Source organism: Acomys minous (genome assembly GCF_964271855.1).
Source record: "Acomys minous genome assembly, chromosome: 10".
In the NCBI taxonomy this organism is placed as follows: Eukaryota; Metazoa; Chordata; class Mammalia; order Rodentia; family Muridae; genus Acomys; species Acomys minous.
In genome coordinates this window covers 89,153,157-89,175,813 of record NC_140491.1, presented here as the reverse complement: position 1 = coordinate 89,175,813, position 22,657 = coordinate 89,153,157, and the positions used below count along the sequence as shown (strand labels likewise).

Below are 22,657 nucleotides of genomic sequence, written 5' to 3'. Positions count from 1 at the left end.
CTTCCTTCCTTCCTTCTTCCTTCCTTCCTTCCTTCTTCCTTCCTTCCTTCTTCCTTCCTTCCTTCCTTCTTCCTTCCTCCTTCCTTCTTCCTTCCTTCCTTCTTCCTTCCTTCCTTCCTTCCTTCCTTCTTCCTTCCTTCCTTCTTCCTTCCTTCTTCCTTCCTTCCTTCCTTCTTCCTTCCTCCTTCCTTCTTCCTTCCTTCCTTCTTCCTTCCTTCCTTCCTTCCTTCTTCCTTCCTTCCTTCTTCCTTCCTTCCTTCTTCCTTCCTTCCTTCTTCCTTCCTTCCTTCTTCCTTCCTTCCTTCTTCCTTCCTTCCTTCCTTCTTCCTTCCTTCCTTCTTCCTTCCTTCCTTCTTCCTTCCTTCTTCCTTCCTTCCTTCCTTCCTTCCTTCCTTCCTTCCTTCTTCCTTCCGTCTTCCTTCCTTCCTTCTTCCTTCCTTCCTTCCTTCCTTCCTTCGTGCTACCCATTGCATATGGGTATGGGCCATCTACTGGAACATGGGTAATTTATCAGTGGTGGTACCCCAAAAGAAGAAGGTCTCTCCTTTCCCCCCAGCCATCATGTGCCAACAACTACGCAGCAAGGAGGAGTCTAGCCTCCAGAGTCTCTGCCCTCACCCAGGCTGGAACCCTGACGGGCTTGATCTGGTGCAGGCTACCAGCCCCCGCTGCCGTGAGCTCCTGAGTGTGATGGTCACGTCACATCCAGAAGGTTCAGTTTACAGCATTCCTTCTCATCCTTTCACTCTTACATCCTTTCCCCTTCCTGTAGCCCACCCCGAGCCTTAGCTAGGTCGGGGCTTCATGTAGATGTTCCAGTTAGGGCTGAGCACTCAACAAGACTTTGTTCTCACTGCATTTCACCAGTTATGAGTTTCTGCATTGACTGCCGCCCACTGCACAAAGAAGCTTCTGTGATTAAGGCTGGGAGCAGCACAAATCTATGGATACAAACATACTGAGGAGGCAGTTTAACAGCACAGTCATTTGGCAAAACAGCGATAATAGGGTCACGTACGCTGCTCTTAAAAAGTTTGTTTCAGGAAAAAAAAATCTGTTTTTTTTTTTTCCGAGACAGGGTTTCTCTGTGTAGCCTTGGCTATCTTAGACTTGCTTTGTAGACCAGGCTGGCCTCAAACTCACAGTGATCCACCTGCCTCTGCCTCCTGAGTTCTGGGATTAAAGGTGTGAGCTACTACACCAGGCCAGAAAAATCTTTTAAATGGACTTTTATTGCACTTTAAAAAATGTGAGCTCAGTAATGTTTTGTTCCCAAGAATTACTGAAACTTTATATTTGAAACTAAATGGAGAAAGGTTAAAAATATTTACATACTGATTCATTAAAAAGCAATTAGCACATTGTATGTCAGCACAGTAAGTTTTTACAAAAAATTTCAAAATTAAACAAATTTAGTAAATAAAAATCATCTTTACTTTTTTTTTGAGAAATTTCACATCACTTGCATTCAATATGTGGTAAATGTGTTATTTTGGTTCAGGCAAATGAGGAAAATCTGTCCTTTCACAAATATCTAGTTGGAAAAAAGGAGTATTTGAAAACCTTTACAGAAAATTAGAAATGCAACTGTTAGTTTTCCAAAAGTAAGCAACAATGAGGACTCCAAACCTTCTCAAGGACTGGAGAGATGGCCAACCCTTTACGAGCTCTATACTGGGTGGGTGTGGTGATGCACGGCTTTAATCCTAGCAGGGAGGCCCAGGCAGATGGCTCTCTTTAAATCTAAGGCTGGCCTGGTCTTCATAGAAAGCTCCAAAGCCAAGGATAGATAGTAAGACTCTGTCTCAAAAAAACGAAAAAAGAAAACAAACAAGAAAAAGAGCTGAGGATGAGAGCTTGATTCTAGCACCCAAGTGGCTGACTGTAAGTCCAATTTCAGTGCATCAGATGCCCTCTTCTGGCCTCCTCAGGCACTGCACTCATGTGCATAAATACACACACACACACACACCCCACGCACATATACACATAATTAAAAATACAAATGTGTTTTAGACCCCTAACAATAGTCATTTCATACTGTGTCATGAAAACTCATTTGCCTTTTTTGCTTTCTGGGAGGATCTGATTTTGTTTGCACATATTTCCCAACAGGTTTCAGGAACATCAGCACGCCCAAGACTATATTCCAAGAAGCATTGTTCTATGCAAACCTTCTATATTTCCTGTTTTGAAAATGTACTTGGAATTTTACCTTTTTTTCAGGGATGGCAAGTGCAAATAACCATGAGATGATCACCACTGAAAAGGAGATATGCACCCGTAAGTTCCAGATACTCAGTAAGCTGAGGCAGAATTATAGCAGCCCAGAAACTGAAGCCAACTTGGTTTTAAAAAGAAGGGATGGAGGAATAAAAGGAAGATGAACAAGGGAAAAGAAAGTTTGTGTTACAGCTTGAAAGAAAAGAGGCAACTTAGTTCAATATAAGTCTAGAAGGGGAGTACCAGGGCAATTCATGTCAGGGGAGGGAGGCAGACGGGGACTTGCCTGGACTTAAGACTGGGTGTCTTACATCAAAGGCATGCCTATAGGTGTGCTGTTTGCTATCTTTAGGAACTGGACACTTCTACAATGGGTGGGCCTGCCTGGGTCTGGCAAAGGCTACAACTTTTCAAAACATCATATAATATTAAAAAAAAAATGAAAACCATGATTATAGACCCCTCAGGTTGGTTTCATCGATTTTTCATAATTTACCAGAGATATTTCTCCTTCCATTTTCATTCATTGTTAAGTCTTATACTTGTTTTATCCCTTTGAACTCTTATCATCCATCAAAAACTGTACTCCAAACTCCTCTTTATTTTGAACATTCTTCATCATTTGATAACCATGTATTGTTTTGAAACACTACTTAAAATTGTCTCATATGGCCATTTAACTTTCCATGGTATAAGCTTTCTCCAGCTGGACAGTTTCTTGAGTTCAGCAAGCTCCTGGTATACGTAAGATTCAACACTGTCCAAATCCTCCAGAGTGTTTGTCTTTATTGGATAAGCCTGTAGCCATAACGTAGGAATAAGCCTCTAGCACTCTTGCTCCCTCTTGCTGGGCTGCTCCCATCTCCCTGGCTCTTTACTCACTTGGTTGTCCCTGTGGTCCTTCCCTTTGGACTAGATGGGTGCTTATCATTGCTCCTTTGGGGATGCCCTTCTATTAGCTTCTGGCTACATTGACTCCACACATATTCTGAGCTCCTTCCTCAATTTCCCTTTGAGTTGTAGGAAGAGTTAGACAGACACAGGGTCTATCTATTGTGGACCTCTTACAAATTTGTGTGGAATCATGGTTTCAATGTCTTTTTAATCACCTTTTTCAGTACTTTGAAAATTTTCTTTCTTGATGGTATCATTGAAATAATCACCTCTTTAGAGGTTTATCTTTTTAATTTTTAATTATGTGAGTAAGTGTGTGTCTGTATGTGGGTATGTGCATGTGAGTGCAATTTCTGAAGAGGCCAAAAGAGGGAGCTAGATCCTCTGTAGCCAGAGTTACAGGCAGTTCTGAGTTGCCTGACTGTAGATACCAGGAATCAAACCCAGGTTCCAGGGCAAGAGCAGTTCACACTCTTAACCCCTGAGCCATCTCCTCATAGCTCAATAATCATCACTTTTAAAAGCTTCCTCAGATTTTTTTTAACCCTTCCTTGTGTTGCAGTAACTTTAAAATAATTCATTAAGATATCTAAACACTTTGCTTTCATTGTCTATCATGTCCTAAAAGTCTTTGCCTAAAAGAAACTTGAGGACCAAGTCATAATTCAATTATACAGTATTGACCTATCATACATAAGTCACTGTGAGGCCCTAGGTTTAATCTCCAGAAGCCCACTTCCCACTCCCCAAAAAGAAGGCTTGAAAGTCATATCAGCTTTATTTGACTTGGCTCAGTGAATTCTACTTGAAAGACTAATATGAAGCAAATGTTGACATCTCATGAATGTCATAACTGAAAAAATATACCAACCAAAAGATTATTGTGGAAGTTTTAGAAATTATTCTTTTGTAGCTGATTCAGTATTACAACTTGATTTGTCCTAGAGCTAGTGACAGTTTATGGGACTTAAAAAAAACAAAAAACAAAACAAAACACCAAACCACATACATGGCTGTTTTCAAGTTTCATGACAGCAACTGTCTTTGAGTCCCTTGTACTAATGTAAGCAACTCTTTCCCCATATTTTTGTTAGCAATTCCAATAAACCTCATTGGTTCAACAACAACAACAACAACAACAAAAGAAGCAAACAAAAACCAGGTATGTGAGGGCTATCTAAAGAAAAAGAGTTATTTTTTTCACTTGTTCAAGTCCCAGATCCCTTTATAAATACAAAAATATAAATTCTTTCTTTCTCTCTTTCTCTTTCTTTCTTTCTTTCTTTCTCTCTTTCTTTCTCTCTTTCTTTCTTTCTTTCTTTCCAGTAAGGAGTTTAAGTTAATCAATTTTTGGCCCTCTCTAAGAAAGAACCAGACTTGAATTTAAAGATTTGTTTATTTATTATTATGTATACAGTACTCTGGCTGCATGTACACCTGCAGGCCAGAAGAGGGCATCAGATCACATTATAGATAGTTGTGAGCCACCATGTGGTTGTTGGGAATTGAACAGGACCTCTGGATGAACAATCAGTGCCCTTAACCTCTGAGCCATCTCTCTAGCCCCCTAGACTTGAATTTAAATGTGCCAGAAGTCCAGAGGTGCTGTGAGTTGGTCCCCCCAAAACACAGAAGGGACAAAGGGTGGAAAGTAGGAGACACACCCTTCCCTGCATTAATCAGGGGTCAGCCCTCCACCCCCACCAAGTCCTTGTGGGAACAGTGAGAATAGGGGGGAAAGGATTCTCAGTTTACTTACACTAGGCAGTCGCTGGCCCATCTCACTCAACAGTGGCTCAGAATATCACCTGTACTCACTGGAGACCTCCAGAAAACTGGGCTGAATGAGACACTGTAAAAAACACAGATATCAGGAGGTGACTTCTCCTGTAGGTTGCTAGCCAGGTGATGCCCAGTCTAGCAGGTTCAAGAATGAAGCATGCTGGTACCCTCCCAGTGCAGAGGACATCGCCAGAGTACTCTCCCAGTGACAGTTTCCCCCAGAGTATGACCAAAGAAAAGGGCTCCAATAAGATGCGAATGGTCCCCAGACCACCAAGACTGAGTCAAGGCTATCGCTGGATTCCATCCCCCTAACTGGAAAACACAGGAAGCCAGAGGCCTGACACACTTTTTTCAGAAACAGGTGTTCAGCGTTCATACGTATAATCATTTATCTGGCACACTTATAGCATTATTGTTTATTACTATTTATCATTATTATTATAAAGTGTGTGCGTGATGTGGGGCAGCTGTGCATAAGTCGCATCGCATGTGTAGAGGGCAGAAAAGGACTTTCGAGATGTGGCTTATTCATCCCTTGCGTTCTGGTGATGTAGCTCTCAGGCTGTCAGGCTTGCATGGCAAGCACCTCTACCTGCTGACTGGGATGTATGGTGTCATTTGTTCATCTTCTAATGAGAGATCAGGCTGGAATCTGTCAGTATTCTAACTCATTTGAAAGGCGAAGGTTGTTTTCCTTTTGGTGAAGTAGAACATGTGATTTTATGATTAAAGGTTAGCTCCTGCTGGGCGGTGGTGGCGCACGCCTTAAATCCCAGCACGTGGGAGGCAGAGGCAGGCGGATCTCTGTGAGTTTGAGACCAGCCTGGTCTACAAAGCCAGTCCAGGACAGCCAGGGCTACACAGAGAAACCCTGTCTCGAAAAATGAAAATAAATAAATAAATAAATAAATAAATAAACAAAAAAACCAAAAGTTAGCTCCCAAATAGTAAGTAAAAAGCAGAATAAGACTGAGAACCACCCAGCTTATGAAACTTTACATGACGCTCATTTTCAGTGTGTAAGGATCTGCTCTAACGCTGACAGTGGGGGTGCCATGTCTATCCCGTGTCTACAATACCATCCTCTATCTTCTACTGTTCTATATATCCGTATTTTCCTTATGTACATATAAACTGAATACTTAGCTTGATATTGTTTGAGAGCTCCAATTAGCCTAAACTTTAAAAACTGACTCTAGGGCCTGAAGAGACGGCTGAGAGATTAAGAACCCTTGCTGCTCTGGTAAAGGACCCGGGTTCAGTTCCCATCAACCACGTGTCAGCTCACAACTCTCAGTAATTCCAGCACCGGAGAACTTGATTCTCCTTCCTGGCTTCTCTGGGTGCCAGGCATTCACATGGTGTAAATACACACACACACACACACACACACACACACACACACACACACACACACACACTAAATTTTTTTAAAAAAATCTTTAAAAACAGAAACCCACATGCTAGTTCATTCTGTGATTCCCAAGCTTTACTGCCTCTCCCTCCTGGACCCAGTGAGAGCTCGGTGGCCCCACGCTGAGGCGTTTGAATGGGTTGGCGCGTGCGTGCTCAGGAAGAGCTGAAAGGCAGACCTGTTCGCCAAGTGGAAGCAAGCCATTAGGCAGAGGTATCAATCAGAAAGATACCAAAGTGAGGAGGGTGCAGAGAAAGACGAAAAAAAAAAAAAAAGAAGTCAGGTGTTACCAAATAGACCAAGCTGGTTCTTACGCAGAGGCAGGAAGGAGATACCCACACAGATTCGTCATAAAGTTCCAGGCTCTACAGAGACTTGTAATAAGGTAACTTAGGCCTGTGTGTTGATGAACCTGAACTGCTCAGGGCACCAATACTGTCCATATGCACTCGTTAGCCAAGACTAACTGCAAGCCCACCGAGTCAGGCAGAGGTAACAAACAAAACAGAGCCATTATATCTACTACGCTGATATATTTGGTATTAATTTTTGAGAGGTAAACAAAATTTAAATCCTTTTAGGGTATTTTGCCTCTGAGATAAAACTGTGACTTAAAAGTACATTTTAGAAAAAAAAAATACAGCTGGGCAAATGCCTTCAACGCCAGCACTCAGGAGAAGAGGAGTCGGAGCTCTTCAATTCCGGGACTGTCTGGTCTGCATGACAATTCTAGGGCAGCCAGGAGTACATAATGAGACCCTGTCTCAAAGAAAAAAGTACACATACTTGTGGAAAATGTGGTGAAACTCTGCAATAAGTCGATTTCTTATGGTTTATTAAATTTTATTTATTTGTTCTGTTTGTGAGTGGCGTGCCGCGTCACCAGTCCCCCCTCCCCTTTTTTTTCTTTTTCTTTTCTTTTCTTTCTTTCTTTCTTTCTTTCTTTCTTTTTTTTTTTTTTGAGACAGGGTTTCTCTATGTAGCCTTGGCTGTCCTGGACTCCCTTTGTAGACCATGCTGGCCTTGAATTCACAGCAATCTGCCTGCCTCTGCCCCTCCCGCCCCCCATGCTGGGATTAAAGGTGTGTACCACCATGCCCTGTTTTTGTTTTTGTTTTTTGTTTTTTACTTTTTTTTTGTAATTTGTTTTCTTTTATATAAATATTTGAAGGCAGGGAAGATGGACTTGAGGGTAAAGGCACTTGCCATCATACCTGGTGAGCTGAATTTAATTCCCGGAATTTACGAGATTCTCCCATAAAGCTGGACTACAGGCTGGCACTGCCATAGCCAATTGGAAATTTTTCCTTTTGTTTTGTAAGTGCTGGAAATGGATCCTAGAACCCCATGCAGGCTAATAGAGTTCTACACAGCCCAACATCCTGAACCTGACACACTACTTCAATTTCCCTTGATTTCAAAGAACCAAATAGCAGGAGTAAGAATAAGCTTATCCGCGTGGGGGAAGAAGCCTGTTACATAGTATTAATAACAAGCTGGTTTAGAGAGAATCACTTACACCCAAGGAAAGGATTTTGGATTTTGAAGTCAGTTTCGAAAGCTAACAGGTTATTCTTGGTATCCTTAAAAAATTACCAGGAACCAACATGAGAAACATAATCCTGACTGATCTAAAACTACATCACAGCTCTTCTTGGGGTGTTTCATGCAAAGACTTCTCCAAAAGGCTCGAAACCAGCAGGTCGTAGGGGGCGCTTGCCCTTATTCCCAGCACTCATGAGGCAGAGGCAGGCGGATCGCTGTGAGTTTGAGGCCAGCCTGGTCTACAAGGCAAGTCTAGGACAGCCAAGGCTACACAGAGAAACCCTGTCTCGAAAAACCAACCCCTCCCCCAAAAAACCCAAAAACAACAACAACAAAAACAAAAACAAAACACTAAACCAAACAAAAGGCTCAAAACCAATAAAAACCTAGAAAGGGAATCCAGTCAACTGAGGGATAAATATCAGCGTTTTTGGCTTTGGTGCTGGAGGTTAACCCCGTGGCTTCACATACTCTAACCCTGAACTCCACTCTTTAGCCACAGACTTTAAAAACATGTACCTTCTTTATCAAGACTGAAAGATGAGCACAGGTTTTTGACTAAATTCTGAATTTCAAATTATGCCTCAAAGTTAGGAGGGGAAAATTCGCACGGTTGAAAATTACTCTCTAGCTTGTTTACGTAAGTTATAAGGATAAACTTTGCGTCAGAGTGGTTTTAAATCTTCAGATGTGATGTGGCTGTCTTCCATCTCCTCCACCCAAGTAACTGTTCTGCAGAGACTCATGGTCTTTCTGTCTGCCTGAGTCTAATTATTCAAAAACAGAGACATTTCTCTGCCTTTAGAATCAAATATGCCATATGTGCTTGGTGCCCGGAGAGACCAGAGAGGGTGCCGGATCTCCGGAAGCTGGAGTTATGGGGCTATTCAACACGGGTACTGGGAACCAGACTCAGGTCCCGTGGACGAGTAGTAGCCAGCGAGACACAGTGTCTCTCCAACCTCAGTTTCATCGGGTTCTTGTTTTGTCCTGGACTTGCTTTGTAGACCAGGCTGGCCTCGAACCTACAGAGATCCACCTGCCTCTGCCTCCCGAGTGCTGGGATTAAAGGTGTGCGCCACTACTGCCTAGCTTCAGGGGGTTCTTATCAGAATAGTTTTTGGTTCTTGGTTTTTTAAATCAAAATTGCTGACTTTCCCACACAAAATTAAGTCTAAATAAATACCCATTTTTATGGGCTGAAGAGATGGCTCAGAGGTTAAGAGAACTGACTGCTTTTGCAGACGTCCTGAGTTCAATTCCCAACAGCCACATGATGGCTCACAACCACCTATAATGTGATCTGACGCCCTCTTCTGGCCTGTAAGCATACATGCAGGCAGACCACTGTATACATAATAATAAGCAAACAAAAAAATACCCATTTTTATATTAAAACTAAAAATTTTGGATGAAGATGATGATTAGGTGTATATTACCGTCCAGAACATAGACATTCCTTAGCAAAGTGACTCATTAGAAATTACTTTTGTTGCTCACTATAAACTACTGACATTTGTTATAGGTTGGCATATCACAATGGTGTATTATTCATTGGCTTTGGAAGGTAGAAAGAGAAAGAGATGTTTTTATTTTTGGACAAATTGGGTCTACCCAGGTATTTGTTTCAAAGTTTGCATATTTTCTGGAGAAGCTGATTCTGAGGTGAACCAATGTCGCCATCCACTGTGCAGATTGTGGAATGACAATGATTAAAAACCTCAGTGTTTAACAAATCATGAAGTAAAATTAAACTAGTCCCTCTACACAGCACAACCCTCTAGAGTTTGACTGGCAGTAAAAACTTACTCAGTTAAATCAACCAGCTCTTCTAGGAGTCCAGTGATACGAGGCTTTGAGGACTTTAAAAGCTAATTCCTTTACGGCATAGATGAGCCAGGCAGTGGTGGTGCACATCTTTGGCCTCAGCATTCGGGAGGCCAGCCTGGTTTACAGAGAGTATTCCAGGCCAGCTGAAGCTACACAGAAACACCCTGTCTCATAAAGGGGAAAAAGCATAGACGAACATATGCAAACATACAAATTATTGAATTTAATCTTTGATTTGATTTGATTTTTTTTTTTTTTGAGGCATAGTTTCTCTGTGTAGCTTTGACTGTCTTGGACTCACTTTGTAGACCAGGCTGGCCTCGAACTCACAGAGATCCACCTGCCTCTGCCTCCCTGAGTATTGGTACTACAGGCATGCATCACTGTGCCCAGTTGACAAATCTTTTAACAACCTTTTTAAAAATTTTTTCTATTAATTATTTACTTACCTAGTTTATATTGTACAAAAGCCAATTACCAAAATTACTATATTCTCTTACATTGCCCATACATGATTTATTTACTTATTTTTGTGCTTTTGAGTCAGGGACTATGTAGCCCAGGCTGACTTCAACCTTTTTTTTTTTTTTTTTTTTTTTTTGAGACAGGGTCTCTCTGTGTAGCCTTGGCTGTCCTGGACTTTCTTTGTAGACCGACTTCAACCTTTTGAGTGCTGGTATAACGAGCATTCGTCATAGTGTCCAACTTTAAATGGGTCTGTACCAAGATATCATTGCTGTATATGGGGGCTATACCTGGGTATTGCCCATATTTTTTCTTATGTATTCTCTCCTAGTATTTGCATAAGCCATTCTTTCCTTGTCTGACGGCAACTCCTTGAAATCAGTCATTTCATCATTTTTTTTTTTGTGCCCCATTGATCTGTGCCTACCAATAATGTGCCTCCTAGTGCCCTACCCCTAGTATTTGCCATTCAGTAGGCAGTGTTAACAAACAAACAGTGAGTAGCATAAATCACTGTGCAACAACCATGAAGACAGGGAAGGCAAACGGGAGGGAGGTGTTAAATAGCGAACTCTGTGCTGTTTTCCTCATTTCATCCCACTTCAGGTAAACAGTGATGGGCGTTGGAAGTTAGGAGGAAGGAATCTGCATCACACTTGTCTGTAGACTCCAGAAGGGGCTCTCTGGATGCATAACCTTCATTTGGCACTTGGAGCTGACAGATTTTCCCTTGATGCTAAGAACACAAGTGACCTACTTCCCCTAGCCAGAAGACAATGGCCTCCTTTGCCTGAAGACCATGCAGAAGTCTCACCTGAGAAAGCTGGCTTCTAATATGTCTCCTCCTCTTTCAAGATTTAGCAGGCTGCCTTTGGTGCTTCTTTACCAACAAGTCGACTCACCTCTGTCAGTGTCTGCCTGTTCTGGAATAATAAGAATAACGCCAACGGCGTGTGCTGGCAGAATCAGAACATATCTGAAGATGGATCTTGGTGCATGCATGAGTAAGTGGCCTAAGGTAAAGGTATCATAGATTTTTTTTTATTGTAACCCAAGTAACCAAGAAAAACATAGAAACTGGATCCACTTGAAACTGATCCTATTTCCTGTCACCAGGGAGATAAGTACTCAGGAGACTGCATTGAGAAAAATGAAGACACCAGGCATGGTGGTGGCACACTCCTTTAATCTCAGCACTCAGGGAGGCAGAGGCAGGCAGATTGATATGAGTTCGAGGCCAGCCTGGTCTACAAAGTGAGCCCAGGACAGTCAAGGCTACACTGAGAAACCGTGTCTCAAAAAACCACACACACACACAGACACACACACACACACACACTGAAAAATAATTACTTTGCTCATCCAAATTTGCGAGTTACCTCAGAATCCGCTGTTGCTAACATAGGGTTTGCTCCTGGTCACTCCTAAAACTGTTGTCAGTCAGAGGAACTCGCTAACTAAATACATATGCTGGCAGGTAAATGCAGGTACTTGAGTGCTCTCACCACTACATAGCAGGAGCGGGCCTCCTCTAAAATGACTATTTCCAAAGGCTAACCCTTAACCCTTTGCTCTTAATACAAGTGCTTCTAAGTTACCTTGTGTGGTCTTTGAGTGCTTTGATAGCATCCTAACCTGCCTGGCACTCCTTACTCACATGCAAATTGATATCAGATTACATTCTAAAGTGGCCTCAGTTGCCTGAATATTTCTAAATGAATGCCAAGTGATTTATATGCTAGAATTAAAACTTATTAATAAGTTCTGCCTCATCTCTAGGTAGCTTGTTTTACATTCGAACACTGAGCTTGTCCAAACATATCCTGAACACCCTAGGTTCAGATGCTTTTTAAAAAACTAGTCTATTAACCCACAAATGTTTCCATCTCATCTGTGAACCTAACTTTATAGCAGATAATGTGTTCACTGTTCCAGATTACTTCACATAGGAGGATTCTGTTATCTCCTTAGAAGGTAATTTTTGCTTGTCTATAACATAGATATGCAGGGTAATTTTCCACCACACAGAGAAATTGAGGTCAGCCTGGGCTACAAAAAATCCTATCTCAAAACTGAAACAAGGATCCATATAAAAACCATTTAATGTTGAAATGATTCTCAAAATTTAAAAATCACTGAAAAAACTTGTGAGTCCGAGAAGGAATCATACTTCAATGAATGGCTGAAATGTACTCATAGCTGCCAGCTTTAGTTTAAAGGCATTTATTTTAATTAATTACTTGAGACAGGGTCTGAGTATGCATCCCTGCCTGGATATATATATCCACCTGTCTGTACCACCATGCCCGACCCTAAAGATATTTTAAATTAAAAAAAAATTATGTGTCTTTATGATGTGTGTGGGTGAATTAAGGGTGGGGTCAGAGGACACCTTTCAGGAGTTGGTTCCTCCCACGGTGGCTTCAAGGAATTGACCATCACTCTTCAAGCTTGGCCTGGGAGGGCTTTAACAAGCTGAGCCATTTTGTTGGCTCAAGGCGCCAGCTTTAGATGTGCATTTTTAAAATTAAAAAGCCAGGGCTCCATTTTAAAAGTCTTTATTGAACACCTGTTTGCCAGATACTGATGTTTGTTTGTTTGTTTGGTTGGTTGGTCAGTTGGCTTTTTGTTTTTTGAATCCTGGGTTCACAATAGTCAACAAAACTCATGGGATTTATAGTCTAATGAATAAAGGTACCACAATTAAGTTGTGCCTTAGAGAGGGATAAGTGATATGAATAAAAGTTGCAGGGAGAGTGTTTGCACACTTACATTCATTTAAATGCCTGGCTGGATCTGGTGGGAACCTGCGTTTATGACTCTTATAAATAACTAAATCATTATGTTTTTTGCACTGTAAAGCTTGAGTAAGTCAAAAGCGAGAGTGTCCTTTATTCATCTTCGAAGATTACTCAGTGATCCTCCTGCCTCTGCCTCCCAAGTGCTGGGATTAATGGCGTGTGCCACAATGCCTGGCATCACCGCCCCCCCTTTTAAAATTTTTATTTAGTTTTGTTTTATAGGTGGGAGGTTGTCAGATCTCCCTGGATCTGGAGTTACAGACAGTTGTGAACTGAATTGGGAATTGAACCCGGGTCCTCTAGAAAAGCAGCCATCTCTTCAGGTCCCAGCACACGATTTTTAATTATATATGTTTGCGTGTGTGTTATGTGCACATGGCCGTAGATGCCCACGGAGGCCAGAAGAGGGTGTCCGATTCTCTGGAATTTGGCTTTACAAGTTTCTCCAAACCTCCGTGTCCCCATGAATATGAAAACTGAACTTTGTATAAGCAATAAGTGCTTTTAAATGCTGAGCCATCTCTCCAGCCCCTTCAATCATCTTTGTATTCTGTTGTCCAAACTGTGTTTTCATGAAGGAGAGGTAAGAAGCAAAGAGGCCACAGTCGTTTTCCTCAGTGACTATTTCAGCTTGGTTAACCGAAAGCTCCTATAAGCATCAGCAACCTAGGCAGCAATAGACAGATTCTCAATGCCTCCTATAGGCCAGCGGATTGGTTTCCATAGCAACCAGGACGCGGAGCGGAGCACGCGGAGGGTCCTAGTGGCCAAGACCTGACCGGGTACCCAGGAAGAGCTCCGATGAGAGAGGAGCAGATGTCACAGCCAGAGGTTGAGGGAGATACACAGCGGCAGCACACCGGCCTCGTCTGCCGAGCGCAGCCAGCTCTCGGGGCTCCGGAGTCTCCAGCTGCGACAACTTCCGGCCTCGAAGGACCCCTGGCTCAGTGACTCGCCCTGGTCCTCGCTGCAGAAAGGTGGCCGTGGCGGCCGCCGTGCCTTAGCAGGTGTCGGGCTAGGGGCTGCCCGGTCCTTACGACGGCGATGAGGGTTCTGCCGGGTGGTAGCACTCGGCTGTGCGTCGCGCTTTCCCGGCGGCGGAGCTGGAGCGGAGGGCGGCGGGGCACGGACCGCGCAGGCGCGCGCGGGGCAGACGCGACGGCGGAAGTGAAGGCACGGCTTGGCGAGCCGTCTAGGAAGCCGCGGCGGGTCGGGCAGCGGGAGCAGTCGGAGCCCCGCCAGACCGTCGCGATTCCGTCTCGGGTGCCGGCGCGATGCCTCTGTTCGCTGCCAATCCGTTCGAGCAAGACGTGGGTGAGTGCGGTGCCCGGCGCCCTCTGTGTAGGGGAAAGTGGGCGGTGGCCCTGGTTCCTTGAAAGCCGGCGGAGAGCGAAGGGGCGGCGCCGCTCTCGACGGCGGGGGGCGGCCTCCGAACCTCGTTGGCCCGGCCATCTCCTGCCTGACACAGACTGGGGTGCCGAGTAAGCCAGCTCCCGTCACCCAGAGCAGGAGTGGGGAAAAGCCAGGTGCTGATACAAACTTCCTGCTTTCTCTAGACCTGGGTAACACCCTTCCCCTTGGAAGAAGGTGCGGTAGTGGACGCCCTGATAGATGCCTAGAGCAGTCTCCAACTAGAGACCTAGACTTACCAGGTTTAACTCTCCTCGCTTCCGAACGCACACATCTAAGCCCCGAGGGTTGCAGTTTCAATATTTGTTGGCGGTTTTGAAGGCGCTGAGACATCCAGTCTCAGAGAATGAGAAACAAACACACAAATAAACTAACTGATATTTGTTGGAGTCAAACTTCAGTCTGGAAACGGAGGACTTTCAGAATAAGAAAAATATGGATGGGGTACAAAGTAAGCATACCATTAACAGAAAAAGGGAACTGGCTGGCAACATTTTTGTAGCAGTAGTTAACAGGTTCCTAGCGAGGTTTTTAGGACTTAGAAATTTGAGTCAAACACAATGCTACATGTTAGTGAGGTGGCACCAGTTAGTTCAGCTAAATTTTCTTGGTTAAGAAAAGACTAGAGGGGTCGGGCGTGGTGGCACATGCCTTTAATCCCAGCACTCGGGAGGCAGCGGCAGGCGGATCACTGTGAGTTCGAGGCCAGCCTGGTCTACAAATTGAGTCCAGGACAGCCAAGGCTAACAAAGAGAAACCCTGTCTTAAAAAGAAAGAAAGAAAAGACTAGAGGAGTTGAGAGATGGCTCAGTGGTCAAGAGCACTGGTTGTTCCTCCAGAGAACTCAGGTTCAATTCCCAGCCCCCATATGGCAGCTCACACCTCGCTGTAACTCCTGGATCTGACACTTAACATACATACACGCAGGCAAAACACCAATGACCAATGCCAAAGTCAAAATATATAAATAACTAAAAAAGGAAAAGACCAGAGAATGCCTCGTTTTGTTGGGAATCTGAAAATCTTGTTCCGGTCAAGTGAGAGTCTAATATAGGAAGCATGTTGAGCCTTAGTTGCTGTTAAGGAATACTTAAGTGCTCTTTTGAAGCATTACCTATGAGAGACATTGTACCTTTTAATTTTTATTGAGTTGATTTAGTTTTGAGACAGAGTACAGTCTCTATATAGTCCAGGTTAGTTCCAAATCCCTGATTTCCCAAATTCTTGTTTCAGTATCTAGAAGTCTGGCATTCCAGATCGGAGTTTCCACCAGGCTTGAGACTGTAATTCTTACTGTTAGTAAAAGCTTTCGTTTTGCTTTAATGAAATGAATCAGAAAAAGCAAAATAGAAGAAGTTATTTTATTTTTCTTTATTGTTTTGTTATTTATACGTGTGGGTGTTTTGCCTGCGTGTTGCTTGTCATTTGTGTGCTGGGCCTGAGGAGGCCAGAAGACTGTCAGATCACCTGGAACTGGAGTTACAGACAGATGTCAGCCACCAGGTGGGTGTTGGGAAGAGCAGGGAGTGCTCTTAACTGAGCCATTTCTCTACCCTAACACAGGTTATTTACAATATCAAACCTGTGGACTCTTTTTTTTTTTTTTGCCCCAGTTTTTTTTTTTTTAAGACAGGGTTTCTGTGTGTATGTAGCCCTGCCTGTCTTGGAACTCACTTTGTAGACCAGGCTGGCCTTGAACTCAGAGATCCACCTACCTCTGTCTCTGGACTGCTGGGATTAAAGGCATGTGCTACTACGCCTGGTTTAAAAAAAAAATAGCTGGGCCTTTGTGGTGCACGCCTTTAATCCCAGCACTCAGGAGGCAGAGGCAAGCTGAGTTCGAGGCTAGCCTGGTCTACAAAGAGAGTTCCAGGACAGCCAGGGCTATTAGACAGAGAAACAAACAAGCAAGCAAACAAAAACCCCTCTAGAACAAATGGAATGAAATTCTAAGGCGCTCCATTTCTGAAACATACAGAATCAGAGGAAAATTTTATGTTGTAATTTTCAGATCTTAAGGACTCTTAATGTAAAAGAGTTAGATAATACAAAGAAAGTCGTTAGCTGCATTGAGCATTTTACAGCAATGTTCCTCGTCCTTTTTTCTGCATTATTTTTGTTACTGTGTGCATGTGTGTGTTACCTGTGTTCACTCTTCATTCAACAAAAATGTATGGGATGATTACTGTGTGTCAGGCATGGCGTTAAGTTCTATAATGACAGGAATTAATAAATATACTGAGTTCTTGCTCAGAAAACACTCAAGTCCAAGGAAGGACACAGGCTCAAGTAGATAGTTGTACTATAATGTGATTAATGTAGTATGTTAAGTATGAGGGATGCATAAGATGGTATATATTCTTCCTTTTGCCTAAAGATTATTGTCTCTGAAGGCAAGGCAAGCAGCAGTGTCAGGGAGGCAGTTCCTGACAGCATTCTTCAGTAGGAAACAGCCAGGTGTCTTCCATTATGTACAATAGGGCATAAGCTGGAGTGTTTCCAAGGAGAAAGCAAACGTGAAGGACTTGCGGGGAAGATGGAGTGGCTAGTGTTGAAAGAAGATATTGGCATGGCGTGTAGACCTCTTTTGCAGCAGTCACCAGAAAGGCAGCTGCCAAAATGAAGTTCAGTCCCTTTGTGACTTCAGGCAAGCAAGAACTGTGAAGGCATTTCGGTTCACCTTCTCACATTCAGAGGAAGATCATGTTTCCCCCTCTTCCCAAAGAGCTGAGACAGGAGGATAATGCCTGGATGATGAAGTTCAGGTTGTCCGAGGACAGTGCAAAGGTCAACAGATTGGCAGAGTGGTCCAGAAGTACAGGAAGAAAATGACCCTTCGCTGAATGGGTGCAGGGAGAAGAGGCTAATGGCACAGCTGTCCATGTGGGCATTTACCCCAGCAAGAAGATTGTCACTAGGCTAAAGGTGGACAAAGACTGCAAACAAAACAAGCAAAAGAAAACCCTGCCGCAGAAAGCCAAGTCTAGCCAAACAGGAAGGGGAAAAGGGCAAGTGCAGGAGTAGAGGAATTCCATAGACAACTTACTTTAAGACTGTTTAAGTGAAATAGGGCCTTGTATGTGCTATTTGCTTATATTCAGTACCAGCCTTGTTACTTTCAGTAAGAAGTCATTGCTTGGCTGCTTTAAGCCCCAACCCCAGTGCTTGTTGGTGCACTTTTCCCCCATTGCTCAAGCCAGGCTCATCATCTGTGCTCTGTGCTATTTATCATTCATTGCTAAATATGTGTAATATTTTAAATTTTTCATATAATTGTGTGTTTGGATGTCCATATGCCATGGGGAACATGTGGTAGAAGATAGAAACTTCCTTGTTGAGACAGGGTCTCTTGTTTCTGCCTTGCTGTATTCTCTTGGCTGGCCAGTGAGCTTCTGAGTCCCTGGGATAACTTTCCAAAGGAGTGCTGGGTTGTGTACCGCTCACTGCATCTGGCTTTATACATGGTTTATAGGATGTGAACTCTGGTCATCAGGCTTCTGAGACAACTGTTTTTATCTGCTGAGCCATCTTTCTGGCCATTGTTTTATTTCTTTTTTTAAAGATTCATTCATTTATTATTATGTATACAATGTTCTTCCTGCACACCAGAAGAGGACACCAGATCACATTATAGATGGTTGTGAGCCACCATGTGGTTGCTGGGAGTTGAACTCAGGACCTCTGGAAGAACAGCCAGTGCTCTTAACCTCTGAGCCATCTCTCCAGCCCTGTTTTATCTCTTTATTGAGTTAGTGTCATAATATGTGTCTTGGTCTGCCTGGAACTCTGATGTTGCCTAATCTGGCTTTGAACTCAAGATCTTGCCTTAGCTTTCTGAAGGCTGGGTATTTAGGCAAATGTTATCATGCCTGACTATAAATATTTGTCTTCTCATTTGCCATCTCCATCCATTCTTAAAGATATATTTGGGGGCTGGAGAGATGACTGCTCTTCCAGAGGTCCTGAGTTCAATTCCTAGCAACCACATGGGGCTTATAACCATCTATAATGTGATATGATACCCTCTTCTGGCCTACAGGTATACATGCAGGCACAGTACTGTATTCATAATAAATAAATAAATATTTTCTAAAAAGGTATATTTGTTTGTATCCCACAAAGCTGGGCTTTTATTTTACTCCAGAAAAAATGTCTTCTGAGAAGATAGATTGGTGTGTGAATTTCCCTCTTTTTGCTTTTGTTGTTATAATACCTTAAAAAAAGTAACTTAGAGATTTCAATCAGGCAATTTTTACTCCAATGGAAATTTGTAAGGAACATCAATATAAAAACAGAAGCATTCTAATAATATAAATTGGTTTTGTACATTTAAATATATAACATTTATTTAATTTAGTCTTTGAACATATGGTTGCTGTAATATTTGTAAATTTTTGAAAATTTTGGTTTAGATGAACATGCTTTTTTTCTTTTTGGTAATGTAATTAAAAAAAAAACCCATATCTTGTTTTGCTTGCATAGTTCTAAAGTGCTTGTACTTTCAGATAGTTGAAAGTTTCGTATCTTGGAAGGTTCCTTTAAAATGCGAACTATTTTGAACATAGTGTATAAAACACAACATGAGCTCCCCTTCTTGCCAGGCAGCCAACTCTGTCAGTGCCTAATACCACGGCACGTTTGATCTTTTGAAAGAATAGTCAGGGTACTGTAGAATGTTCTCTTAGAGCTGGCCACTCCTCTCCCTCCACAGAGCTCAGCACTCTCCAGAAACAAAGTTCTGTTTGGTAAATGTGGGTATTACATATAGAAGTACACTATATATGTTTTTGTGTGTTTTCAAACTTCATTAGAGTAATATTTTTTGCCTGCAACTTTTGCCCTAGGCAGTTGTTACATGTTATATTGCTGTGTTGGCTCTGTGATACTCTACTGTATGAATATGAATACTGTGTGGCTTTTATGAAGGCGCCTATTATGGGCATGCTTATAGTCTGAGAATAAGGCAGTCGTGTGAAATGAAGAATTTCTAGTAGTAGTGTTTAATTTATCAGTTACTGCTCGTTTGTTTGTTTGTTTGTTTAAATAAAGACCTTAAGAGAGACACGTAGTGCATGCCTGTAATGGCTGGCCATGGGAAGCAGAAGCTGGAAGATCACTTCATGTTTCAGGCCAGCACTGTGTATGTGGGAAGTGTGTCACTGCATGGTGAACATCTGCCTTTAAAACAAACAAATAAGATCTTCAGAGGTGTTCTTTTTATCACCAAGAATAGACTTTGCAGATGTGTGCTGTAGATGTCAAACCCTGGGGAATGGACAGTGATAGTTTTAGCCATTGCCATATCAAAATCAAACTTACAGGGTTATTTTCTTTTGTCTTTATTTCCTATTATGTTTCCCTCCTTGTTGCCTTCTTTCCTTCCTTTTCTCTTTTCCTTTCTGCTGCAAATCTAAGAGTCTCATAATAGCAGACAAGTCCTCTACCACTCTGCTACACTCCTGTCCTCTTTCCTTGGTTGCCTGCTGTTCCTAAGTCTGACATCTGTTTAAAGAGATGGAGTCGCTTTCTCTCTTCCGAAACTCCTGCTTCACCCTCCCAGGTAAGCTAGAGGCAGGAGCCACTAATAATTTTTTTTTCCCCTCCATTTCTAGTTACAAAGTGTTTTTGAGTAGCCAGGCTGCCCTCATAAACCTGGCTGGTCTTGGACTTGTGACATACCTAGATCAGATTTTCCAGTGCTAAGACCGCAGTCACCACTATGCTATCTAGTTAGAAACTTTTTTTAAACATACAATTTATTTATTTCTAATTATGTGTACTTGTATCTCTCTGTGTGTGTGCATTTGAGTACATGTGATCACAAAAGCAAGACGAGGACATTGGATCACTCTTGGGAGCTGTAGTTACAGCTAGTCATGAGACATCGGTGCTGGGTGCTGGGACCTGAACTCTAGTCCTCTCTTAGGTTTGTGTACATTTTATCTGTCTGTCTATTTTCTTTGTATTTATTTATTTTGCTTTTTCAAGACAGGGTTTCTCTGTTTAGCCCTAGCTGTCCTGGACTAGCTTTGTAGATCAGATTGGCCTCATTCACAGCAATCCACCTGCCTCTGCCTCCTGAGTGTTGGGGATAAAGGTGTGTGCTGCTGCTCCCAGCTTTCTATCTTCTGTCTAGTATCTCTCTAATTTTTTGAGATATGGTTTCACTATGTGGCTCTGGCTGTCCTGGAACTCACTTAGTAGACTAGAGTGGCCTTAAACTCAACAAGATCCGCCTGTCTCTGCGTCCTGAGTGCTGGGATTAAAGGCGTGCGCTGCTGTGCCCAGCCTAGTAGCGTACACATTCAGTCTCTCAGTATCTTTCCAACCCTGAGTAGCAAAGATTTTGAAAGTAATCCTTTGCTAAAGCAAGTATTGTTCTAGAAACCAGGGCATCTGATATGGCCTTTACATTCTTTCCCTTTAGCCTTTATTTTTGTTAGCTTAAATATTTTTAGATTTATTTGCATGAATGTTTTGCCTGCATATATGTATGTGTACCACTTGTGTCCTGGTGCCTGTGAAGATCAGAAGAAACTGGAGTGATGGTTGTGAACTGCCATCTGGTGCTGGGAACTGAACTTGGCTCCTCTGTAAGAATAACACATGTCCTTGAACACCAAGCATCTCTCCAGCCTCCATATTTTGTTATTTGGAGATAAGATCTTTTTGTATAGCCCAGGCTAGCCTGGAACCTAAGAGTGGCCTTGAAATTGGCAGTCTTCCTGTTTCTTGTTCCTTTCCAAGTGCTGGGATTACAAGTCTGCACTACTACACCCTATAAAGCACTTGTGTTTTTGTTTGTTTGTTTTTTGTTTTGGTTTTTCAAGACAGGATTTCTCTGTGTAGTCTCGGCTGTCCTGGACTTGCTTTGTAGACCTGCCTGGCCTTGAACCTATGGTGATCCCCCCTGCTTCTGCCTGAGTGCCAGGATTAAAGGCGTGCACCACCACACCCAGCAGCATTTCTGTTTTTGAGACGAGTTTCACATTGCTTACTGGCATCTTCAGCTCTTCCAGGCGTTGTAACTATTGCTCCATCTTGTAAAGTGCCCTTAACATGTTCATGGATTTGTAGCTGCCAATGCTTGAAGGATCCCTGTACCATCCATGTCCACTATACCAGGGGAAGAGTTCTTTAGTGTAGAGGCCTTGCGGCTAGCACTATCAGTTTCAGAAAGCCTTCGTTTGATTTGCAGTTGAGGGAAGATGAAAGTAGAGTACCCTGTAATGTAATTCTAGTTGGGACTGACTGTTGATGTGACTCAGAGTGCTTACTGCTGTGACGCCTAAGAAGGCGTGGGCCTGGGGTTATGGCTTGGTAGACTCTACTTGCTTAGCACAGTCATAGCCTATGTTTGATGGATGCAGAGCACTGCCAAACAAAACTAAAACGCTTGAGGGAAGCTATGCTGATACAGGTGTTTTTTGTTTTGTTTTGTTTGTTTTTTTGGTTTTTCCAGACAAGGTTTCTCTGTGTAGCCTTGGCTGTCTGAACTCACTTTGTAGACCAGGCTGGCCTCGAACTCACAGAGATCCACCTACTTCTCCCTCCCAAGTGCTGGGATTAAAGGCGTGTGCCACTACAGGTTTTTAAAGTTATGTTTTTCTGTCTCCTTAATTCAGTGTTTTGTTTTTTGACACATCATCTCACCATGTTTTGCCGAGGCTAGCTTTGAATTCCAAGGTCAGGTGATCTTCCTTTCTTAGCTTCCTGAGTGCTGGGACTACAGGCCAGTGCTAAAAATGCATTATGGGAAGGGGGAGACAGCAGCAGGAGGTGTTTTGAGGCATGGGTTCACCATGTTGCTTAGACTGACCTCAAACTGTCTTCTTGCCTAAGCTTCCCGAACAGCTGAGCTTATAGGCATGACCACTGTGCCTGGCATGTTTAATGTCGTTTTTATTTATTTCGAGACAGGGTCTTGTAATGTAGCCCAGGCTGGTTTCAGACTCTGGATTCTCCTGGCTTCTGGGATTATAGATGGGCGCCACTTGAGCTTCCAGTATACTGCTTAAGTAAGTTAGTGAATTATGTTGTGACACATAGTGTAGACCTATACTCAAGTAGTTAAGGCAGAGAGACGTTTAGCCCAGTTGTTCAGTGTTAGCCCAGGCCAGGACACAACAAGATGCTAATAGAGGACAGAAGGCAGCAGATCCTCTGGAACTGGAGTAAAGCAACTGTCAGCTGCCAAGCTGATGCTGGAAACTGAACCTCAGGAAGAGTAGTATGTTCCCTTAGTGGCTGAATCATCTTGCTAGCCCCCAGGCTTTCCCCCCTCCTCCAC

The 22,657-nt window shown here is 42.9% G+C and overlaps 1 protein-coding gene across 2 annotated transcripts in view; it reads left to right on the top strand.

Moving 5' to 3' along the window:
* The first annotated feature begins 14,102 nt into the window (after positions 1-14,102).
* Positions 14,103-22,657, top strand: part of STAM2 (signal transducing adaptor molecule 2) — a 37,731-nt gene continuing 29,176 nt past the window's right edge. The window contains exon 1 of one of the 2 annotated variants that reach the window (XM_084799164.1): positions 14,103-14,271. In XM_084799164.1, the coding sequence (XP_084655290.1) occupies positions 14,232-14,271 (40 nt within the window). In that variant the 5' untranslated portion in view covers positions 14,103-14,231. Of the gene's footprint in view, positions 14,272-19,812; positions 19,928-22,657 lie in introns of those variants that run through there. The other variant, XM_084799163.1, reaches the window with a different exon arrangement.